General features: G+C 40.8%; 1 protein-coding gene across 7 annotated transcripts in view; it reads left to right on the top strand.

The window, feature by feature from the left end:
* Positions 1 to 1,349: 1,349 nt before the first annotated feature.
* Positions 1,350 to 24,154, top strand: part of Unc80 (unc-80 homolog, NALCN channel complex subunit) — a 180,556-nt gene continuing 157,751 nt past the window's right edge. For 5 of the 7 annotated variants that reach the window (XM_028870069.2, XM_037210309.1, XM_028870068.2 and 2 more), the window contains exons 1-7: positions 1,350 to 2,039; positions 2,984 to 3,032; positions 5,664 to 5,820; positions 6,861 to 7,162; positions 17,125 to 17,248; positions 19,626 to 19,705; positions 21,790 to 21,929. In XM_028870069.2, the coding sequence (XP_028725902.1) occupies positions 1,948 to 2,039; positions 2,984 to 3,032; positions 5,664 to 5,820; positions 6,861 to 7,162; positions 17,125 to 17,248; positions 19,626 to 19,705; positions 21,790 to 21,929 (944 nt within the window). In that variant the 5' untranslated portion in view covers positions 1,350 to 1,947. The remainder of the gene's footprint in view (positions 2,040 to 2,983; positions 3,033 to 5,663; positions 5,821 to 6,860; positions 7,163 to 17,124; positions 17,249 to 19,625; positions 19,706 to 21,789; positions 21,930 to 24,154) is intronic. The other 2 variants (XM_028870072.2, XM_028870071.2) reach the window with 1 other exon arrangement.

The raw sequence follows: 24,154 nt of genomic DNA, 5'->3' as shown, positions 1-24,154 counted from the left end.
GTGGGGTATGTACCTAGCAGATGGTGGGTGAGAGCCAAACTCATCTAGTTAAAGCCTTCAGTCTCTGCCAGTGCTGTTTTTCTTTCCTCCTGCCCACCTGACCATCGAGTCCTATTCTGTCTTGTGACTTTAGTATCGTGACATTGACTTGGGCTTTCATAAAATACTTTTCTCGCTCCCCTCCTAAATCTGTTCACATCAGCCACATACAAAGGACATTTTTACTTCCCTGTCAGGAAGTTTCTTTTCAACAACAAATACCTGTCTGTATTTTCTTCCTTGTCCTTCTGTTCATAACTGAACCTGTGCTTATGTTTGCTATAAAACTCTTCTCTGCATGTGGCTGTCTTCTCTTCAACACTGGGAGCCTTTTGTGAACAGGAGTCAACATAAAAACAGTTCCGGGTATATAAATATACTTAATAAATATTCATTGAATACATTTTATCTAGTCTCTATCTTAGTCTGTTTTAAGATCTATGTTTTCCTGGGTATGCATTTCTATAATCCCAGCACTTCAAAGGATGAGGCAGGGGGATAGCTGAGAATTTGAGGGCTGCTTGGGCTCCCTAGCAAGACACTATCTAAAGTAAAATATTTATTTTGAGGTCCTTATTGAAATATATCTTCAAGAAAGAAAATGAAAAGTTTATTTCCGGGTCTTAAAGATCACTATGTATCATAGCGTTTTCTCCATATGGGCTCTGCATGTTGTCAGAGAATATCAAGCCCTATGTCTTAAGATAAAGGCCTAAAATCTGACATGTCCTTTCATGTGGTATAATCGGATCTCTGTTCAAATGGGGGTATGACTACTTTTTTTTTTTTTTGGTTTGTTTTCATTTTGATTTGTTTTAATCATTGGCAGGTAGGTAAATCTACAACACTGGTTTTATAGTCAGCTAGTGTCACCCCACCTCACCTCACCCCCCACTTGTCTCAGTGTTAGATAATACTTGTTAAAGGAACACAGCTATAAATTATGGAGGCATTTCATACACGGAAGAAAAAATGGCAGTTATCACTGGAGTCAACCAAAATGCATTTAACGGCCTGTTAATAAACCATGCTTCTCCACGTGATTCAAACGTTTGCCTCTTAACTTGCGGCTAGCTGAAGCCTACCCTGGTGAGTTTGTTCCAAGCCCGCTTTGGTAAATCAAGCCCTGCAGGCTGACTTATTCGCGCTACCAGTATGAAACCAATTCCCACATAGGAAAACTTCTCAGTTTCCTCTCACCTGCCAAGCCTGCCTCCTGCCCTGATTTCATTTTCTAGCGATTCCCCCCTTGCATGCTTCCTGCTAAACCCCGAGGTGGACTGCTGACCTCTTTGCAAGAGGTGCGAATGATGCCACCGAGTCAGTGACTGCTCTGCGGCTCTCCAAAGCTCCTCCTCCCCAGAGGTCGACAGTCCTTGGGACGCAGAGGCTGGGAAGCAGGACAAGGGAGACACACTCGTGGGGTGCACTCCGAGAGGAGCCAGCAGAACCCTGGGTGCCGAAGAGGCCGCGCGGGGGACCGGCGTGCCCGTGCCATGCGGAGCGTGGGCTCCCGCGGCCACCCCGCAGCAGCTGCAGCCCCGGCCCCCGGCTCTGCTCCGCGGCTGGGCCGCCCGGCGGCGCGGGCCGCTGTCCACAGTGGGAGGTGCTGAAAGCAGGGCGCGGGGGCGGCGGGCCGGCCGGCTGCTCCGAGCGCCCCCCTCCGCGGCGCGCCGCTCCTCCGGCCCTCCCCTCCTCCATCAGCCATGTTCCGCGCGCGGGGAGGGCTGGGGGAAGGGGCGAGAGCCGGGGGCCGGCGGCGAGGAGAGCCGCCTCTGCCTCGGGGAAGGAGGGGATGAGAGCTGGGGGGAGCAGCGCGACGAGGAGGAGGCGGCGGCGGCGGCGGCGGCGGCGGCCGGCGAGGAGCCCGCGCTGGGTTCTGCGGTAGGACTCCCCGGAGCCACCATCATGGTGAAGAGGAAGAGCTCCGAGGGCCAGGAGCAGGACGGCGGCCGCGGCATCCCGCTGCCCATCCAGACCTTCCTGTGGCGGCAAACCAGGTGAGGGGCGCCGGGCTGGGGGCGCTCGGGGGTCGCCGGGTCGTCGCCTCCCGCAACCACCACCAACCACCGTGCCACCGCCACCGAGGCCGCGCCGCAGCCTGCAGCTAGCAACGTCCCTGGGGGTGGAAAGCGAGCCCTCTGCACCCACTTAAAAGCACGCATTAAAAAAAAAAAAGAAAAAGAAAAAGAAAAAGAAAAAAAAATCTCACTGAAGTTTGACAACAAGCAGATTGGCAGTTTTCGAATAAATGGCTACATTGTCGAGGGGGTGAGAGGGCAGAGAGAGCCTGGGCAGAGGGGGCGGGGAGCTAGGAAGGTAACTGGGACTGGTTCCGCTCCCCTCCAGTTCCCCCTCCATCTCTTGCTGTAATCCCTGCCTGGTGACCTGTTGTTTTCTAGTGTGTTTGACATAGCTGCTGTGCCCACTTGTTAACCATATTTGCGTGGATTCCGCCAGCGTCGTCTTCATGATGAAGCCCCTGTGAGCAGAATGATTTTTGATAGATTTATCTCACCTGGCCGGACCTGACACCCGTGCCATAAACAGTAAAGGGCTCTCTTGTTATTTTTTGAGAATGAGTACATATGAAAGAAAATAGATGCTGGGAATTATGACCCATATCTGGGCTCATTTTTCAGTTTTTAAGATAGCTGCACGCATGGGGAATGCACCACTTCTGACCATTGACAGTTTAGAGTCTGGCTCAAAAATGAGAGTGGTATGGAAAATTGTAAAGAGCCACGTCTTTTTTTCCTGCGTGTAATTAACGTGTAAAAGCAAATGTCGTCAGCTGTCCAACAGCTGCTCATTAAGAAGCTATAAGGAAACATGAAATTTGAGTTTCGTAGCGACATGCCCTGTTTATTGAAAATATAATATAAAGATGCTTTAAAAATAGTTTTGCTCATGTTTATAACAAAAACCTTTACTAATTTTTCAGTGCATTTTTGAGGCCTAAGCTGGGGAAGCAATATGAAGCCTCTTGTGTGGTATGTGATTCTTACCATTTAATGATTATTTCCATATTCTGTGTGATAGTTTAAGCCAAGGAAAGACGGAATCATATTAAGATCCCCGAGTTAATTCAATTGACAAATATTAGTGAGCATTTACCATGTACCAGGCACAGTTTTACTGTTGGGATAGGGTGAACACATAAACAAAACACAGTGTCTACATCCTAGCATGAGGCAGAAAAACCACAGATGAATATATACATAAAATACATAATAAGATAGATGGTGATAAGCACCATGGAGAAAAGTAGCAATGCATTATCAGAAAAAGTATGGTAGGGGTTTTATTTTATAGGCAGTGGGTGGATACGGCTTAATTACTAATGTGATGCTTGGGCAGACACAAGGGCTGAAGGAAGGAATCCCATCTTGAGAGGAGAGCTGAGTGAACTACGAAGGATCTAGCATCGAGTGGAAATAAGCTAGAGGAATGAGAGGGATTGAGGGGGCAGCAGAAGAGAAGACAGAGAGAGCAGAACTGGGCCTAGGGGAGCCTTTTAGGGAATATTAAAAAGTCAAGTCATTAATCAACAAAACAGACTATTTGTGGGCTGGTTATTCATACAGGGAATGGCTGTGGAGTGCATAAATAACTTAAGAATCAATGTGATGCTTTTATGTCTTGCACACCTTCTACAGGTCTGAAAGCCAAGGGCCTAAAATCATCATGAAAATAGTGCTATTAATATTTGTAAAGAATGAAGTGGACTTGTCCCGAGGTTCTAAAGGAACCCATAGCCTTATAAGACCTATTTCGCAAACTGAGAAAATAAGACACGAAATCACGATGTAAAAGTGAAATGGATCTTAGCTCTACAAATGGATTTAAGTCATGTATAGTATAGAGGGACAGTAGACAGCTGCACATTCCCATGCTGCCAAACGTATTTGTAAACGGCCGTATGGATGATCTTCCAGGAAGGATTTCTGATGTGTAAGATCCACAAATTATGGTGCAAGCCAAACACACATGTGCACACACATACACACACACACACACACACACACACACACACACACACACATATGCACAGGCACATGGAGGCTTGGCTTTATTGGATTATCACAAAGATACTTTCAAACTTGCCTTCATTGTCAATATGAGTGGAATTTCTTGTATCAGAATCATTATAACAACTTGACACTTTTAATCTTCAAGCCCTTCCTTTAGCTTAAAATAACCACCATTATTCTCTGCCTGGTAAAGATATGTCTGATGTTTCGAAAGTACTCACAAAGTATCAAATAGTTAGGTTTCATGGGTAGATAAGTAGGCAAGTGGGGCATGATGTAAATCAATGTCAATGTAAGACACAACTTCAGAGTTTCAAGTAGCCAGAAGTTTCTCTGGGCCCACCAGGCCCCCGCAGTCCCGTAGCCCACTTTTAAAATAATCAGTCAGAAGCTTATATTAACTATAACTGCTTGGCCATTAGCTCAGGCTTATTACTGACTAGCTCTTACACTTAAATTAATTCATAACTCTTACTTTTGTTACAACCCTCTATAAGAAAATTGCACAAATTATATTGACCATTTAGGGCACTTAAGCATGAATCATGTTCAAAGAAGTTAAATCTGCATCAACTTTCTTCCAGTAGATGGTTGGTACCTTATGCAGGCATTCTCTACCCTTAACAAAGAAACCAAAACAAAGGAAAACTTGTGTAGGTCAAACTTGTTTATTGTAATTTTGTTTACTCTTTGAACACCTATTTGTTGTGTTTTATCAAGTTTTGTAGCATAACTTGATAAAACACAACAAGGCAAAGATGGCTCATTTGACTGTTGTCAAATAAGCATGAAACCTCTTCTCCCTTTCTGATTTAGTTAAGGAATCCCTTTGTTGTATCCTTGCTTTGAAGATTAAATAAGTCAGTGGCCCCAAATCAGATTTCTTGAAACAACCTTGTATTTCCGTTAACACCTGTTGAGCACACTGACATAAATTCTGCTCCTTAAGACACTTTCATAAAACAGATCTCATTTTGCTCTAGAGCTGTGACAGCCACTGTGGATACTCAGCAACATTTTTATAAAATATTATAAGTATAATATAATAATATAATATAATATAATATCTTAACAGCAAATGGGTTGTTATGCAAAGAAGCTTATTTTAACAGAAATAAAAATACAGATCACATGCCAGGCAGTGGTGGCGCATTCCTTTAATCCTAGCACGTGGGAGGCAGAGGCAGGCGAATCTCTGTGAGTTCGAGGCCAGCCTGGTCTGCATACAGAGTAAGTTCCAGGACAGCCAGGGCTACACAGAGAAAACCTGTCTTGAAAACCAAAACAGCAGCAACAACAACAAAACCAAAATAAAACAGAGACAAAAACCTAAGCAAGACAACAAAAGCCCAGATCATTCCAGCCCATATCCCATGTACTTTGGGTCCAAAGCCTTCAAAGTGGCAGTTAACAATGACCTATGGCCGAATGACTGCAGGTCAGTGTACCCTTGGCAAGAATAGGAGTGACCTGCCCCCTAAGAAGACAGAGCTCTTTGATTATCTTTTAGGATATGTTGTGTGTTAGCGTTAATTTTGAATGGTCTCCAATCCTTTATTTTGTAATGCTCCCTACAACTGAACTCGGCAGTCCTTTGAACGAGTGCTGGTCGAAAACAAACTGCATGGCCTCTCCCCGGCCCTCTCTGAAGCCATCCAGAGCATTTCCAGATGGGAGCTGGTGCAGGCCGCCCTCCCGCATGTTCTCCACTGCACTGCGACCCTGCTGTCAAACAGGAACAAGCTAGGTGGGTGCTGCCGCATCGTTGACTTATACTGTCCTTTATGTACAATGCATACAAGAACATGGGCTAAGCAGTTACCACCATCCCAGGCACTTTGCATACGTTATCTTATGTAATTATCATAGAATTTCCTTCCTATCAATACCATCACCATTGGGCATTTTGCAAAGGGGACCAGGCCTCCTTGTCTTTAACTTTGTGTCTGTGAATGGACTCCCCAGGTAAATGTTAAAATAACATCAGGTGAGTAAAGATTCTGACCCAGCCTGCAGTTTGCCATATAGCCTCCCAGTTGCCTAATGCAACTGTGTTCATGAACTTGGCACATTCCCCTAAGGCAGTGGTTCTCAGCCTTTCTGATGCAACCCTTTGCTGCAGTCTCTCATGTTATGGTGACCCGCAACCACGCAGTTATTCACATCCATACTTCATAACTGTAATTACGATACTGTGATGGATTGTAATGCAAATATTTTTGGCGATGGGTTTGCCAAGATGGTTGGGTCTTTCTTGACCCACAGGTTGAGAATCGCTGTCCTAAAGGGTTTCCTCAGCTTCATTGTATTATTTTGCAAATTGGTTTTCTCTTCTAGTAATGTGTTCTAGCCATTTCTCCTACGTTAGAGTACCCACCTTTCAGCTCATTCTCTCCCTTTGTTTGTGTCTCTGCTTTGGTGTTACAGGGACCTTTCCAGGTCAGATCTAAAATAGAATAGTTTTTTGTTTGTTTTTTTTTTTTTTTTTTATATCTTCACGGTCTATGCTTGTCTTCATGATAAGACAGGCCTGTTTGGGAAAACATTTAGGAATCTGCCTGATGAGATACTATAGCATGCTGTTCTGCAGAAATCCTAGCCTGTAAGAAAGAGCCCCAAGTGGCGATGAGCCTTATAAATACTGGTTGCTTGAAGTTTGGAGGTTGCTGGTGTCTCCTGGGAAATGGAGTTAAAGAGAAAAGAGACATTCCTCCAGACCAAAGGGTCATATCCGTGATTCCGGTCAGAGAATTTACCTTCACCTGGCTGTGTGGTTGTCCCATGCAGGCCACCAGGATAAGCTGGGTGTTGCAGAGACAAAACTTCTCCATACCCTACACTGGATGCTTCTAGAGGCCCCACAGGACTGCAACAGCGATCAGTTTGGGGGTACGGACCGAGGATCCAGCTGGGGTGGTGGCAGCAGTGCTTTCATCCACCAGATTGAGAACCAGGGGTCTCCAGGGCAGCCTTGCCGAAGCAGCTCCAATGATGAGGAGGAGAACAACAGAAGGAAGACCTTCCAGAACTCCATGGCTACGGTGGAGCTCTTTGTGTTTCTATTTGCCCCTCTTGTGCACAGGATAAAGGTAAGGAGGAAGCTAATGTTAGGTGTGGGATGGGATGGAAGTGAGGGAGAGTGGCCTTCAAAGAATGCTTCCATATTTGTTTGACCATGTCTTTGCATGACCTTGCAAAGGCATGGGAACTTTTAGTTCTACCTTAAACACTGATTTTACTTAAAAAAAAAAAGTCTCCATATATCTTTTATCAACTCAAAAACCTTCAGTGTGCTGTTGTTTTGTGTGTTTTTTTTTTACTCTTTTGGGGGGCCCACCCCCAGCTCCCAAATAAATTCACAAACAGAGGCTTATTATTACTTATGAATGCCCAACCTTAGCTTGGCTTAGTTTCTAGTCAGCTTTTCTTAGCTTTACCCAGCTGTCCTTTTGCCTCTGGACTTTTCCCATTCTCTCACTTCTGTAAATCTTACTCTTAATCTGTTGCTTGCTATGTAGCTGGATTGCTGGCCCTTAGAGTCCTCCTCTTCTCTGGCTCCTTGATCTCAGTCCCCTCTTCCTAGATTTCTCCTCCTACATCTTCTCTCTGCCTGCAAGCCCCGCCTATTCTTTCTTCTGCCTTGCTATTGGCCATTCAGTTCTCTATTAGGCCATCAGGTGTTTTAGACAAGCACAGTAACACAGCTTCACAGAGTTAAACAAATGCAACATAAACAAAAATAACACACCTTAAAATAATATTCTTCTACCGTGTGCCTACATACAATGCTCCCAAATTAAATGTGCTATATACATTCAAATATGATCTATGGCTTAAATTCTTTTCTTGATTTATTAACTGTTAGCTTCTATTCATCACCTCAGGATCCTTCTTTGGGAGTTGTAAGAGTCATTTGTGAAAGTGCTCTTGCTGTTTGCTCTGCATACCTCTCCATCCTCTCTTCCTTACATGGCCCTTTCAAATTCCACTCCAATGTCATCAATTCCATGAAGTTTTTCTTTGGACCTTCTCCATGTAGATAGAGTTGTCAGCTTCTCTAAATTTCCATAGCCCTTTGCAGCTACCTGTATTATAAATACAGGATCTGGAGCAGAAGCTTCAATTTTTATGTGCCAAGATCTTTTGACAGTGATATAAAGCAATTGAATTTTTATTTCAAAATTTCTTAAATGCATAAAATAGGAAACACAGGGTTGTATATTATAGTGAGTATGGTAACTTTCTAGATGTATGAGCCTAGTTATATCAATTTGTCTCATATCTCATTTGCATAAAATCATGGAAGCCTCCAACACTGTTAAATATATGTCAGGACATGCATATTCTATTCCATTTCAGTACCAAGATAAGAGATAAGAAACTATTCATATGCTTAGCTGTTCTTCAGTATTATAACCCTAATGAATAGCTGTGCCAGTCAGCATTGAATATACGAAGGTGTATGGGACCATTAACCATTAACAATTACTATGAAGGAGAGGACTAGTATCAACTTCAGTTGTCTTTTATAAAAAAGCATTATTCATTAAACACGCTAAATGTTTTAATGCTGTTCAATCAAATTGCTTTAAAAGCTTTAACTTTCAACTACTAAAAGTCTTTTATAAGAGTCACTGAAGGGAAAGCATTTATTCAACTGAGACAATCCATTTGCTTATGGGACCTGAAGGTTCTGGCCCCTGCTCACCTCTTCAGCCTCATTTCTTTTCATGTCCAGGCTCATCCTCAAACTCCATAAACCCATTCTTTTTTTTTTTTAAATATATTTATTTATTTATTTATTTATTATGCATACAGTGTTCTGCCTGCATCCCTGCAGGCCAGAAGAGAGCACCAGATTTCATTACAGATGGTTGTAAACCATCATGTGGTTGCTGGGAATTGAACTCAGGACCTCTAGGAAGAACAACCAGTGCTCTTAACCTCCGAGCCATCTCTCCAGCCCCATAAACCCATTCTTATGTTCAGGTCTTTGAACTATTTTTCTTCTCTGCTTGAAACATTTACTCCTGCCCTCTACCTTCACAGTCCCATGTGGCCATGTATTTCTTGTCAATTCAGGCACTGTCTAATGTCAACACATAGGAAAGTTCATTCACTACTTTTCACCACTGGCATTCACCCTGTGTTTTTCCTTAGCAACATTCACTACCAGGAATTATCAAAGGTGTCTGAGAACATCTTTAATGCCCATTACTGTCACTTGAACAGATTCTAAACGAAGGGATGCTGTTTTCCTATGTCACAACTATATTTCTAGTGTCCAGATGAGTGCATGGCTCTCAATAAATGTTTTGTTACTGGCTCACTGAGAAAGTGATTGTTAATCAGGAACAGATCCCAAACCAGCCATTGTATTTGGATGCATAGTCCTTAAACACGAAGAAGACAAAGGATATGGTTCCCAAAAAACAGCCCATAGAGATGTCCATGTGTCAACAAATAACATCTGAACTGGAAAAATAGGTGATCCCAGAATAGCTATGATATTACTTGGAAGACATGGCTGAGAGTTCAAGGTCTGAAAACCAATGACGTTATATTTTGAGTTCAATGCCTGGAAATGGCTACTGTGTGACACTTGAGTAAATCATTTTTAAGCTTAATTTTTTTATTAAGTGTAAGTTGGACATAAGAACAAATTTGAGAGCATTCTGAGGATTAAACCAGTTATAGTATTCAACTTAAAACATAGAAAGACATTAAAAAGGCATTTTGTTTGAGCATCAGTATTTTATTGCTACTAGTATTCTGTACTGTTGGAAGAGAAGTACTAAGTTCCCTTTCAGTAGATATGATAGAGTTGGAATGCTCCCTAGAAGCCCTCCAAATTTTAGAAGTAGCTTGGCAATGGAGGACTTACTAAGGAATCAGTATATAAGGACACTATTAGTGACAGAAACATTGTAAATAATTGTTATTAGCTATATTGCTAGAATAATTACTATATTAATTATTATCATTTTCCATTGTTGTTTTGTTCTAGATACTATAAAAATATAATTATTGAATCGGTATATGTCTTCAAAGCTTTCTCTGTTTGAGAGTGATGTAGGGTTTTTTCTAAGTTGCTGGGGATATAAGATCTATAGATTAGTATTTGTTGGCTTTGACACTGTTGGCATTTGGGACCCAATAATCCTTTGTTGGACACTACCCCATGAACTGTAGAATATTTAAGGCTATCTTGGTCATCTACCTGCTAGGTGTTGGTCACATTCTCTCCTCCCTAAGTTGTGACAGCCACAGATAACTCCAGAGGTCACCAAAATGTCCCCAGTTCTATGGATGGTAGAGAACTGGACTTGACTGAGAACAGTACCCTAGACTTTCCATTTGCTTATTAGTCATAGGACTATGTTAAGGTCTATTTTCCTCCCCTGGCCTTTCTGCCCCTTACCAGTACTATTCCTACCCTTTGGTCTTCCAACCCCAACCCAAACCAAGACCAAAACTGTCTCTTCATTCGCTGTCTGAGAGGTCTGCATGTTGCTGGAAAATACACACAGACATCCCAGGGGGGCTCCTACAAAGCCATAGTCTCCTGACCTCATGGGCTGCCCACTTAGCACCAAGTCCCCTCTCAGCACTTACACAGACACGTGCTCCTTCACAAAGGTGACAGGGATGTCAAAGTTTAGATTGGCACAAGGCTTTCATACTCTCCCTTCAGCCTCCAGCCTCAGTGCTTGCTTCTATTCCATGCACCCACAGCGGGGGTTTGTATCTTTGCTTCCATTTTCCCAGACATGAAGCTGACGTTCAAAGCTGGATAGCCAAGCAGTTAATAGCCGAACAAAAATTCCAGCCCAGTGCCACCAGATTTCCTAAGTCTTCCCAAGTTTTTGTGCTGGAGCATTTTTCCAGTCAGGTCATAAATAACTAATGTTGGACTTAATCTTGTTTTGCAGTCTTCATTGTGTTAAACCTCAGCCATGTTTGAAATTGACACTGTGGCTTCCTGTCGTAAGATTCTCTTGCCCCGATGGCACCAGCAACTGCTGTTTTTCTTGCATCCCCGGCTACAGCATCTACAGCTTTCCTTGAGGATCCCCTCCCACTGGCATGAGGCATCTGTGGTCTATCAGCTGAGGTCTCCTAATTCTGCCTCTTTAAGCCAGATTCCTTCTTGCTTTAAGGTTAATTTCAATTTAGTGATCCAAGTAGAGAAACCATGGGCATTTTTGTTTTCTCTGGACTGACCCTATGGTCTGTTTTTCACATCATTAACTTTTTGAATTTCTTTTGCTTTCTCCCTCACTCTCAACATATCCCAGGAATCACTGAGCACTGCCCACTTTACCATACAAATATTTCTCAAATTTATCACATCTTCTCCATGCCTATTGATAGCCTTAACCTGACCTAAGCCTTTAGCATCTGTTACTTGAGCCTCTTACTTTCTAACTGGATTTGGTTTTCTGGTTTATCTCATAAAATCCATTGTCAACACCAAAGTGGTTGATATAAAGTGTAGATCTGACTATGTTGAACATACTTAAAATGATTTGTTAGTTTGTGTTCATGCTGAGTGTCAAAGTCCTGATCTAGTAGCCTGGACCCTCTGTGATGTGTACACCACTCTGTGAGCTGTAGATGTTTAGCCATTTCTTCAAGGCTTTTCTCTTGAAGATCCTGCTGCCTGGAATATTAGGATTAGGGTTACATCTACCCCTTTGCCTAGAAAACATCTGTTAGAATTTTACTCAAAAGTTATAATTGCTCATCTCTATCTCAATAATATTGTAGGAACATGTTTATTGTTGTAATTAACTTGTTCATTGTAATTTTTTCTACATCTTTCTCATACTAGTTTGTGGATGGTTAGAAGGTAGAAATTATCATTGCATCTATGGAAGCTAACACAGTATCTGTGTTTGGAAGATAATATTTATTGAATGAATGAATTTATAAATTAGAAGTCATTTAAGTTACTCATTTTAAGGATGTATTCATTGCTTATTTTTCTATGTTTTTAATTTATAGTTCACTCCAATATTTCACCTAAGTGACTCATCTGAATATTCTGTCAAATATGTCATTAATTTTATACTCAATGTAATCAGTGAAAACAAAATAACATTTGTTAAAGTACAGAGTCTCATATTGGCACTTATTCTTTGAAGGAATATTTTTTGGGTGCCTACTATATATGAGGCACTATTTAAAGTCTTAGAGAAACAGCAGGAGATAAAGCAAAGTGCCAAGGCGGCAAATGGATTTGAACAAAATCCATGTGTGAAGTATACAATTTCCTTTAAATGCTAGTTGCTCAGTGAAATCTGCTCAGTGACCAGTAAATACAATTTCTCAGCACTAACATAGGAATGAGACCTCAGTGGAATGGATAGAAGCACCCAAAAGATAGAGAGACAGAATCTGCCCATGTTTACATCTGCTTTCTTCTCAGGAATCTTTAAATCTTCTTAACTATTTAAATGATTTTTAAAAAGTGTTCTCCAGGGACCAAGTTGTACATCACATACATAGAGCACCACTGAAGGAGAATAATTAGGGTGACAGGGCCTATGCAACCTGACAACTTAAGAATACTTTGAAAATAACACGCTAACATAAGAGGAAGCCATAGGTACAGCAGGTGTTAAAAAGTGAAGAGTGTGAACAAGGCATTCCACCATAGAGAATAGATTCGAAAAAGCCACCTCATGCATCAGGGACGGGTCCTGGTCCCACTGCTAGGAGCCCCACAAAAGACCAAGCTACACAGCTGTCTCCCAGATGCAGAGGGCCTAGGTCGGTCCCCTATCGGCTCCCTAGCTGTCATCCTTGTTCAGGTTTGATGGAGGGGGGAGGAGCATGGTCCTGCTGCAATTTGATGCCATGCTATGTGGATTTCCAAAGGAGACTTTACCCCATAGGAATAGAGAGGGAGGAAGAATGAATGAGGGGGTAGAAGGGAAGTAGGGGGAGGAGGAGGGGAAGGAGGAGAGGAGGGAGGGGAAACTGTGGTTGGTATGTAAAATAAAAGAAAAAATGAAGAGTGACTGAATTGAGATGCTGCTGTCTGGAGAAAGTAGAAATATGTCCGCTTAATGAGGACGCATTGATGGTCAGGAGGGTGGCCTCAGAGAGAGTCTAGCTAGTCTTCAGAAATGTCCCCTTTTATTCAGTTGGAGATATAACAAATACAACCAAGTGATTGCAGTAACTATCAGTGAATGTCAAGTATCACACTGATACACTGGATGTTAAAGACCAGGATTTTTGTAAAAGACTTGAGTATTTCCTGATGTCATTTCCACTGGAATTTTTAAGTTGCTTCCTCTCCCCTCCCCCTTCCGTTCATCCCCTCCTCTTCTTCCTCCTCCTCATTATCATTATTATTACTGTTATTATTTGGGGGTTTTCAGACTCATGATGTAGACTAAGCTGGTCTTGATTTCCTAGGCAACCAATCATGACCTTGAACTTCTGATTCTCCTGCCTCCACCTCTTGACCTGGGAGGATTGCAGGTATGTGCCATCATGCTTAGCTTCCGCTACAATTTTGTTTATGTTGAGAATATATATGAGAAACATGGAAATGAAACAGGTTGAATTTGTAACTAAGAAATCATTAAAACCAGGTCAACTGAGGTTTGGCTCCCAGTGTGTCTGCCATCCATTTTAAGGCCTCTAGACCTCTTTAGCTGCCTTCTTAATTTTCTACTGTTTAATGTCAAGTGGTACCTCTGCCTTATCAGGCCATGCTTTCAAAATCCCATCACCGACTCCATCTCATTCTGTTCATTTTTATCAAATCCCAGTCTCATTCCTTCCTCATAAACTACTACCAGTCAATTAGCAAATTCTATAACTGTATCTCCAAAATGCATCCAGAATTGTAATGTTGCTCTCTGCTAGCATTCCATTCTAATCACTTTTCATATAAGTGATAACATTAGCCTGACAGATTGTCTCTTATTTCAAATTTCCCTTTCTCAAACTATTCTCAATGACTCGATTTAAGTTATTAAGCATATATTCTCTGCCACTCAAAACCTGGTGCTTCCTTTCTTCCCAGTCCTGCTGAAGTCTGTGTTCTACCAGGCAACTTTCTCTCACACTTAATAACTTTCCTGATCGTGTATTTTTTCCATTCTCTTTACTCTAGATATACAGTTCATTGTTTGATTCTTGACCCACTAGGCAAACTTAGGAACTGTTCACTGCTGGTGCCTCTCGTGGAATACCTTTCTTCGTGACACCTATGTGGAGACTCCGTCATGTCCCTTAGGTCTTTACTCAGAAGTCACCTCTCCTGCTTTCCCTGGACTGCCTGTTTTAAGAAGTCAGCCTGCTGTATCATTCTACCTATTTTACTCCTGTGCGCTATGAGCAAGGGCTCTGTACTCTTTATTCCCTGATACAGACAGGAACCTAGAATAGCATCAGGTTCATAGCACATAATGTACAAATATTTGAATTAAATGTGGAATGAATTTCAAGAAGGACTTTGTAAACTGTTGTCATACTTCTAGGGGGAACCCAAGAGGCTTTTCCTTTGTGGGCCCCTGTGTGGTTCTCTTACTAATGGATCCAGGATTCTGCTATGTAAGAGGTTTTTTGTTTTTGTTTTTTCCTGAGGAGATGTAACACACTATTCTACTCATCACAGAAGAGAGCCAGGGACAGACCAAAGTCCAACTTGGTGAACCAATGAGATTTTATTGGGGTTCCTAGCAGAAGTGTGGGTAAGGGGTTACTTATAGGAACAGGGGTGCCTCTAAAGCAGCTTCATCACCAATATGGGTGATAACTCAGGAAGGCTGCACATCTGGCTCTCTCTGCTCAATTTTCCCACAGATGGACAGGTCTGAGAAACCGCTCAGCTTCTCTGAATTAGAGTCCCCTCCCGCTGTTGTTTACTGATTCTACCAAGGTGGAGAGGAGCCTTTGGAGAATCTTGCACTTTTTCACTCTCCCAGACATGCTATGTCTTTTTTTTTTTTAATGGTTTTTCGAGACAGAGTTTCTCTGTGTAGCTTTGTGCCTTTCCTGGAACTCACTCTGTAGCCCAAGCTGGCCTTGAACTCACAGAGATCCGCCTGCCTCTGCCTTCTGAGTGCTGGGATTAAAGGCGTGCACCACCACCGCCCAGCAAGCTATGTCTTTTTTACCCCCAGAATCTCATGAGTGTCCCATTCTCTCCTAGTTGGCACATTTCACTTTAAAGGAATCTGTGTATAACAGACCTCAACCCAGTCTTTAGCTTTATGGAAGAGTCAGTGTGTTGGTTAGGTTTAAATGTCAACTTTCTACGATCTAAAGGCACTTAAGGGAAAAAAAAAGACTCAACTGGGAAATTGTCTGGATCAAGTTGGCTTTGGGCATGTCTGTGGGAGAATTGTCTTGATGGTTCAGTGATGGAAGAAGACCCAGCCTATGGTGGGCAGTACCATTTTCCAGCGAGGGCATCCTGAACTATGTAAAACAGGAGGAAGTAAGCAAGCAAGGGTGTATTTATCCTCTTTGCTCTTGACTGTGGAAGTGATGTGACTAACTGCTTTAGTTCCTTCCTTGACTTTCTGTCAGTAATGGACAAATAACCTTTTCCTCTCCTGGGTTGCTTTTGGTTGGGTTATTTGTTACATAACACAACAGAAAGGAAACATGGATACCCCAAGTCTAACAGTGTGAATTTATCTGGGGATTTTAAAAGGGATTTGTTTATTTTATGTGCATGCACCTGAGTGTATGTATGTGCACCATATAGGTGTAGTGCCCTTGGAAACCAAGAGAGGGTGTCACATCCCCTGGAACTGGGTTTTCGGGCTGGTTGTGAGCTGCCTGAGAAGGGTGCTGGAAACTAGACTCTGGTCCTCTAAAAGAGCAGCAAGTGCTTTTAGGCACCCAGTCATCTCTTCAGCCCTTCATCTGGGAAGTTTGCCAACGCCCCTTAGTTGAAGGTTTCTTATGATCCAGTGAACTTACTCTCCATTTGCTGAATTGCTTTTCTTCTCCCAGCTTTCCAGTTCCTCTTAGGAATCTCCTAGCTCAGTGCTAGGCTATGGCTACAGAAGAGGGTCCTTGGGGAACCTTAGAAAAATCGCACAGGGTTTCTAATTTAATGGGTCTGAGTATGAGAGCAAGATGAGACTCAAGCCTCCTCGTTGCTTTAAAACTTTCCAAAGTGGTTGCAATAACACAAGCTAGAGTTTCAAAATAGTGTCCTAAGTGAATTCCTGGGTCTCAGATGTGTTTACTAATCTGTGTTCATATTCCCTGCTTCTGTGTTCACTTTTTGGATGAGCTGAAATGTGTAAGATGTGATCTTATGACAAGTTTGAACGCTATAATATGAGGTTGCATTTTCAAATACTTAAGCCTGTCAATACGATGCAATAATGACACGTAGAATGTGTTTCTGGAAGGAGCTTTGAATTACAAATAAACTGTATGGGCATGGGTTGTAAAAACTGCCAAATTTAACACATATTTATTGAGTATCTTTTTGCACACAATTCCCTATCTGCGTGAAGTGCTGTGGTGATACTGGAAGATTCAGGAAAGGGGAATTCTTCCACTAGCCCTTGCTGTGAAGAATTAGGATTGTCAAGAGAACATTATGAAATCAGTCACTATAAAGAATCAAAACATATTTATCCAATTCCATGAAATAAAGAAAGAGAGAAGCATTGGAGACCGGGGGTCAAAGTATCTAGGCTCTGAGGATATTGCCTCCTGAGGGAAAAATAAGGACAATTATATAATCAAGAGGAATGGCACTTTAACCAAGCATGAAGAGATCTGCCAAGACTATGAAAATAAACAGATCTCTCTCACTGTGAACAAAACAATGATTTATGTATCCCAGGCTTTTTCCAAAGCTACATTGGATTAATTTCTCCTTTTCCATAAAGCAGGTCACTGTAATTTCCATCTTGATTGTAGTATTAACAGGATCATTGGCTTGCCTAGAAACACTCATCTGAGTGTTTGCCAGGGCAAGTCCCTCTGAAAAGGGTCTATGGAAGATGACGAATTCCCTGATACAAACCAATTACTGAACATACATCTCTGTCCCCAGGAATCCGACCTCACCTTCCGACTGGCCAGTGGGCTGGTTATATGGCAGCCTATGTGGGAGCACAGACAGCCAGAAGTCTCTGGCTTTACTGCCCTGGTGAAGCCCATCAGGAGCATCATTACAGGTTCGTGACTCCAGGGCTCAGGCAGATTCCCTCATAGTAGGTATTGTGGTAGAATGGTTTTCCTTTAAGAGGATAATAAAAAGTAAATCTCTCTGGAAAGCTATCTGGGTGACCTAGGTATGAGGCATATTCACATGGGACACATATGTTTTTGGGTAAATCATCTAACTATACTGTGCTTCTGTTTCCACATCTAGGACATGGGAATTAAAGTATTAATATTGCTTGTAGAATTGGTGTGAGGAATAAATTACACACACACACACACACACACACACACATATGTATTCAGAAGAATATCTGTCATATAGTAAAAGATCATTATTATTATAGTTATTATTGAATCATGGTTATGATAAATGAAGTAGAGGGTCCTTGGAGATCTCTTCATAGCATTTTATTGTTATCAAAGTATTTTACTTAAGGAACTGGAATTTTGTGGTGAGCTAGTCCTATGGTTGAATTGATTTGTGGAAGTTGCCCAGCATGATAAATTTATAAGTGTACAATAGGCTCATTTTTCACTGTAAATACATCTCTTGCTATATGTGCATGCCATGTATACAATTCAACTATACAACTTAACTCCAGAATTTGTATTTCTATTCATGTAAAATAGAGGTGCTATAACACCTTATCTGGTTTCTTGATAAATGTAAATGAGAAAGTGCATAAAGTACTTGTTTGGGAGTAAATGCTTAACAAATTCTGTTCTTCTATTCTCAGTCCTACTTTTAGTGTCAATAATAAATAAATTAGATAGAAAATCTATAGAAACATATAAGCTATAATCGTATGTATGCACATCTGTGGAGATGGTTTCATTAGTTTGTACATTTTAGAGGCAGACAGTGGAGGATTGCATAATTAAAGGGGTTCTATAAAGTGGAAGAAAACTACAAACAAATTCTTCCATTCTTTTCCTCTATAATCAAACACAACTTTCCAAGTGTTTGATATATTAAAGAGTCATTGCAGCCTTCGAGTTCCTTATTAGTCATATGTTTGAAAAGATTACTATTGTGACAAATAGAGTCTTTCAAAGGAAACTGATTTTTTTCACATAATAAAAAGTACTTGAGTCTCACTATATATATGTACATATATGTATATGTATATATATATAATTAACTTTTGAAAGATAGATTCAAGAGTGATATCACAGTTTTAAATATCAAGGAACTAAATAAGTAAAGGTGTTATAGCTGTGAATCTGCTTCAGATTCTATGTATAGAATGAGGTTAATTAATCTGGATTCAAACAACTGGAGACAGAATATAGGATAAGTGCAAGATTATTTTAAAAAAACTGAAAGTAATAGAAATAAGTCTGAGAGTAAAATATGCATAGGTATAAAAAAATGTTAGTTGTGTGTCATACCTTCATGATACATTAAGGAAATACAATTTTTTTAAGTTTTGCTGTAGTTCTCCTATGCAAGTGGGATCGACCCTTCACAGTTAGAGGTCTGACCTCCTGAAGCTTACCCTGGAGCATTGTATGTGCTCAGCAAGTTCTCTACCACCTATTTATAACTCCAGCCCCATCTCTCTTTTTGATTCATACATAGAAGCTCATTTAACATGTTTTTAAAAATGTCTAAGAAACTTTGACCCACCAGGACAGCCCTGGACTGTTTATCTCTCTCCCCTTTGGTTTCTGGAAAACACAGAGGGCTGGTTTCTTTCTCCTGTACCTGATGCCTGGGACTTGAAATGGTGCCCAATATCTGAAGGGAATTTGGATGTGACCTGGATGGCATGGCCAGGGAGAGCAATTCCACAAGGAGACCTTCACAGTAACTTGGATTTTCACTACCCAGCCAAGGCAGACACTGCTACCACATCCACCCAGCTACCTAATCCTAAAGTACAGATGTAGTCTACTTGAATCTTACTACAGGACCAGTCCAACCTGGTGACCAAAACATTAATGTGGAGTCACAAAGACTAGCTTGGAATCTTCCCACAAATGTCAAGTTAAACTTCCCATTGCCTGAGTTTTTCATTTATAACTTGGTATAATTATACAGCAGTAGAATAAGGTGAAGAAAAAGATTCCATTAGTTTACAGGACTTGGTATGCAGTAAAGGTGGGATAAACAGGCTATACCTATTTTGTTCTTATTAATACCAACTTCTAAACCTCATCCCCATAAGTCTGAATAAAGAGATAAACATATACATTGAAAACTTAGAGGTGCTTGTTTTTATTGACTGTTTGATTTTAGTTACATGACACATGATTCGATGTTTTCTTTCAAGGTGATGATGTTATAGGAAACTGTTCTTATTTGGAAATGACGTGAACCTATAAGATAAAAATGAACTTGTGATCTTATATAATTGGTGATGGTTCTTTCTATCATCTCTGTAGCCAAGAGAAGCTCTCCTGTCAACAGTCAGAAGAGTCAGACCTGTGAGTCACCAAACCAAGACACAAAACAGCAAGGCGAGGTCAGTTTGTGATCACATAATAAGAGGGGCAGGAGGGACGCTCTGAGCAACACTTCGTAAGGGATCAGACATGAATTTGAGATTCATACTCTCCACTCAAAACCCTCTCCTCCATCCTGGACATGCAGCTTTGCTCAGGCTGAGGTCTTCTGTCAATCATGTGTAAAAATTAATATTAAGCATCTTCCAATAGTATAGAGGTGTTGGGACAAAACAGTAGAGTATTGTATCTCAACCATTATGAAGTAGGTTTTATTTTATTTTGATGGCTAACATGGAACAATAAGTGTTCATTGTCATTCATCTCACTTTCAAAAAGTGTTATTTGATCTCTCTTCACTTTCCATTCAACCGGTGCAAAGTAAAACCTGATGTCTTCCATTGAAATTTGGTTCTTTTTCTAATGAACATATTATTCTCAGGAACAGCATTATCTTTCAAGCTAAACTCCAAGCTGGAGGCTTTAGTGTGTTGATATGTCTACCATACTCAGAGCAATTGCTTACACTGGGATTTATAAACCTTATTTTTTCCCCATTTAATGTCTTTGTAACAGAGTGTGCTTGATGGTCTTGGTTGCTCACAGTCTCACTGCCCGGTGGGTATCTTGACAAGGCAATCATTCTTGTGCCAGCTGAGTTTGGTCATGGGCAGTATCAACATTCGCAGCATCAGGGTCAGTGACTGAGAAGAATGTCAGAGGAAGAGTGGACAGTCTTAAGAAACAATGCTTTTATGAACTAATAGCCTCACAAAGGGGAAATTATTCCTTGGAAAACCTCAAATATCAACTCCAAGTTGACTATTCCAAAATGAAGAAATTTTAAGACTACTACACTGGTATATTTCACTTCTCTCCTTCCACGCATACACAAAATGAATACTTAACCCAGATTATACCTAGATAAACCTAAAATAACTCTTCCAAACTAATATATGATTTAAGCTTTTCGTTGATAAGAAGCAAAAGTCTTAAGTGTTTTGCTTTTCTTAGTGGTATATAACATAATGGAGTGTTTTTAAGTGATGGCACCTTAAATATAATAGACTGTGTGGAGCTCGATTTGCTCTGCTTGGATCGTCTGTTGAGATTTCTTGCAGTGCCTGGTGCTTCTCACTGTGTTGCTCATGTTTGCTAGTTATTTCCTTCAACCAGTTATATAATGAAAATATAATAACGTGATTGCAGACTTGAAGCCCAAATTCCCCTTTGAGGATTAGTACTTCCACCACCTGACACCATGCTTCCTGACTGACTTTCTCTGTGGTCACACCTTCAGCTAACTGTCATACCTCCAGCATACAGCTCATGCTCACGTAGCCTGAGTCTCTGCTCAGCCTACTTCTTCTAACACAAATGCTCTTTTCCCTCCTGTTACCAGTCTAAATCATATGCTTTTGATAGACAGCCAGGATGCATTCTTATAATCCCAGCTGCTCAGAACACTGAGGCAGGAGGATTGCAGCTGACCGGCTATGGTAGATATCCAAGGGTTTTTTTGTGCTTAAGAAGTTAATCTATGATACCTACAGAAAATATTTCCCATTACCTGAGCAGAATTACATTCATCAGCTAAATGGAATTAAAATAAGTTACTCGATAAAATAAATTTTTGAGTGTATGCTTGCAGATAAAGGTCCCTGGGCCAATTGAAAATTGTGTTATATTCCTTTTCTCATGAATGCTGGGAAAACTTTCATCCTCAGGTTCTGACTTGAGTCTGATAACTTCCTGCTATGCTGGCACGAGGCTAAGCCTCACACTCCTGTTCTGTCCTCCTTGGTGCTAGCAAGGAGGGGTTCATAACTGTACTGCAGACGCTGGACATAGAGGGGATCAAGAAAACAATGAAGGGCAAGATGAACAAAACCTATGAAATACTTAAGCCTCATGCATGGAATGACACCGGTGCTGTCTATTTCCATTGCCTTTTAGACAAAGGCAAATCTCTAGGTCTAGGATCACTTTTGCTCTGCAAAATATATGTCTTTAATATATATGACTCTGTATGGATGAAGGAGATAATTCTAGAGGAATTACCAAAGCAGAGAATGGAACTAATCTACTGTCTCACCTCCAAAAGGGACCTCAGGGGGTCAGTGAAGCACTGCAGCCTGATTCCACGTCACCCAAGGCCACCATCTCAGGCTGCCACCAGGGAAACTCCTTTGACGGAAGCCTATCCTCCCAAACTTCCCAGGAAAGAGGCCCATCGCATTCAAGGTACTTGACTGGAAGGCTAGATGAAACATGTCCCAACTACTGAGAGTTAGACTGCATCCTAGCTGCTTTTACAGTCTTCATTTTTTAAAACATGAATGTGTGTTCTGTGTGTGTGTGCCGTTTTAGCCAAGATATAAATTGTCTTTTACAACACCAGCAATGAATGTCCCTCATTTTAACAAATCAGGCTGGAAGTAGGAAGATATGTCAGATTTAGTGAGATGCCTGAGTTAAATATCCAAGTGCAGAAATCCCAGTGATATTCTAAGAAGATTACATTGCAGTTGAGATTAAGGATCTGCTTTAGTGGGTAAGGACACTTGGCATCAGTAAATCCCTGTATTGAAATGGGTGTTGCTAAAACACTTTGAAATTATCAAGTCTGCTCTTTAAACATTCCAACTCTTTCCTGTTATTTTGTGAACATAACAAAGGGATTTGCTTGCAATAAACCTTCTGCAAGGACCAAGCTAGTCTACCTCTTCCTACTCTCTAAAGGGATTGTGGATACTAGATTCACAAAGTATTCACCTAGTGAACCATAGACTATAGGACAATCTCTATATTTCTACTTGCCAATGAAATTATTGTTTGGGTGATAGTACTTTAAAATAAAGTTTTAAATATAGCTTTATGGAGATATAATTTCTATGTCATAAAATCAACCTGTTAAAGTTCATATCTTAATCATTCCTTGGTATATTTACAAAGTTGTATAATTGCCACCAAAATCCAGTTAGGTCCTTTGTAAACAGAGAATGGGTTAGTTTATGGTATCATGCATCTGCCTTCTTTAATTTAATAATGTTTTTAGTTTTTTTTAATCTACATCATTGCACACATCAGTGGTTCATTCCTTTTTATTGCTGAATATTATTATTTTGGGCAAATCAATCAGCTTTCTTTACTCATCATTGGGTGGATAGTTCGTTGCCATGTTTTATATATTATGAATAACACTACTGTGACCCTTCCCTGAAATCTTTTATGGACATAGGTCCCCATTCCACTGGTGGATATCCATGAGCAGAATTGCTGAGTTGTGTAGCAAATTTATGCCTAATATAAAAAAGAACTAAATTTTTTTTTCCAAAAATGCTGGCACTATTTTATACTCCCCCAGCAATATATGGGCCTTTGTATCCTCAGGAACATTTTTATTGTTTTTCTCTTTTTATTATAGTCATCCTAGTGGGTGTGAAATGGGACCTGACTGTGGCTTTCATTTACTTTTCCCTGATGACTAAGGATGCTAAGTATGCTTTCATATGCTTATGAGCAACTCAGAAGTACTCTTTTATCAAAGGGCTATTCAAACTTTTCCCACGTTTTAATGGGGGTGTCTAAGTGTTCACTTTTCAGAGTCTTCAATATATTCTGCATATAATTCTCTTATTAGAGAAAAATGCTTCACAGGTATCTCCTTCTAATATCTGACTCACCTTTTCATTTGATGGTTTTTAATTGATTTATCTCTACCTGGCCCTAAACCTGATTATTTAAGGATATCGGTTTTGAAATTTTTCATAGACTTATTGAAAACATAAAGCCCTGTAGAAAAAATTAGAGTCTTCGTATGTGTAGGCTTAGTACATATGCATTTATTTATTAGTTTCTATTTTAGTAGGTGGAACAACCATGGTCCCAGATATCTTACTTAACAAATCTGAAGGTGCAACTCAGTTAAGGTCTACGTTCATACTCCAGCTCTTCGGAACAGCAAGCCAAAATACCAATCCAAATTCATTCCAGTCCAAGTCATTTACAGTCTACCTTCTCAACACCTTTCACATCCTTTCTCACAATCATTTAATTCAAGTCTTTACCATTTTCCTATTTAGATTTCTGCAGCTGCTTCTGGTGGTTATCTCTACATTCAGCATGCATACATTATCTTTTTATTTACTACCTGTGTCCTGTTACTATACTATTTCCAACTGCCCATGGGCTAAAGAGACAAAAGATATGTAACCACAAGTGTGGTAAAAACAAGCATAAGATACCTGCCTTGTACATGGCTACTGAAAGAGAAGAAGTGGGATGAACTGACTATAGCAGTTCTGATGCTGAGCTCCAAGTGGTGGCGGCCCTGACTAGAATGCAGCCCACTCTTAGCCACAGCAATTGACTTCTCCTTCTAAGCTATTGATTCCATCTTCTAAGCCAACTTTCCTTTTCCCAGGAAGGTAGCCTATGTTCACAGCTTATTTCCTGCAATTACCATT

The sequence above is a fragment of the Peromyscus leucopus genome, chromosome 13 (genome assembly GCF_004664715.2).
Source record: "Peromyscus leucopus breed LL Stock chromosome 13, UCI_PerLeu_2.1, whole genome shotgun sequence".
NCBI lineage: Eukaryota > Metazoa > Chordata > Mammalia > Rodentia > Cricetidae > Peromyscus > Peromyscus leucopus.
Note: the sequence above shows the minus strand (reverse complement) of the source record. Positions and strands in the feature narration are given on the sequence as shown.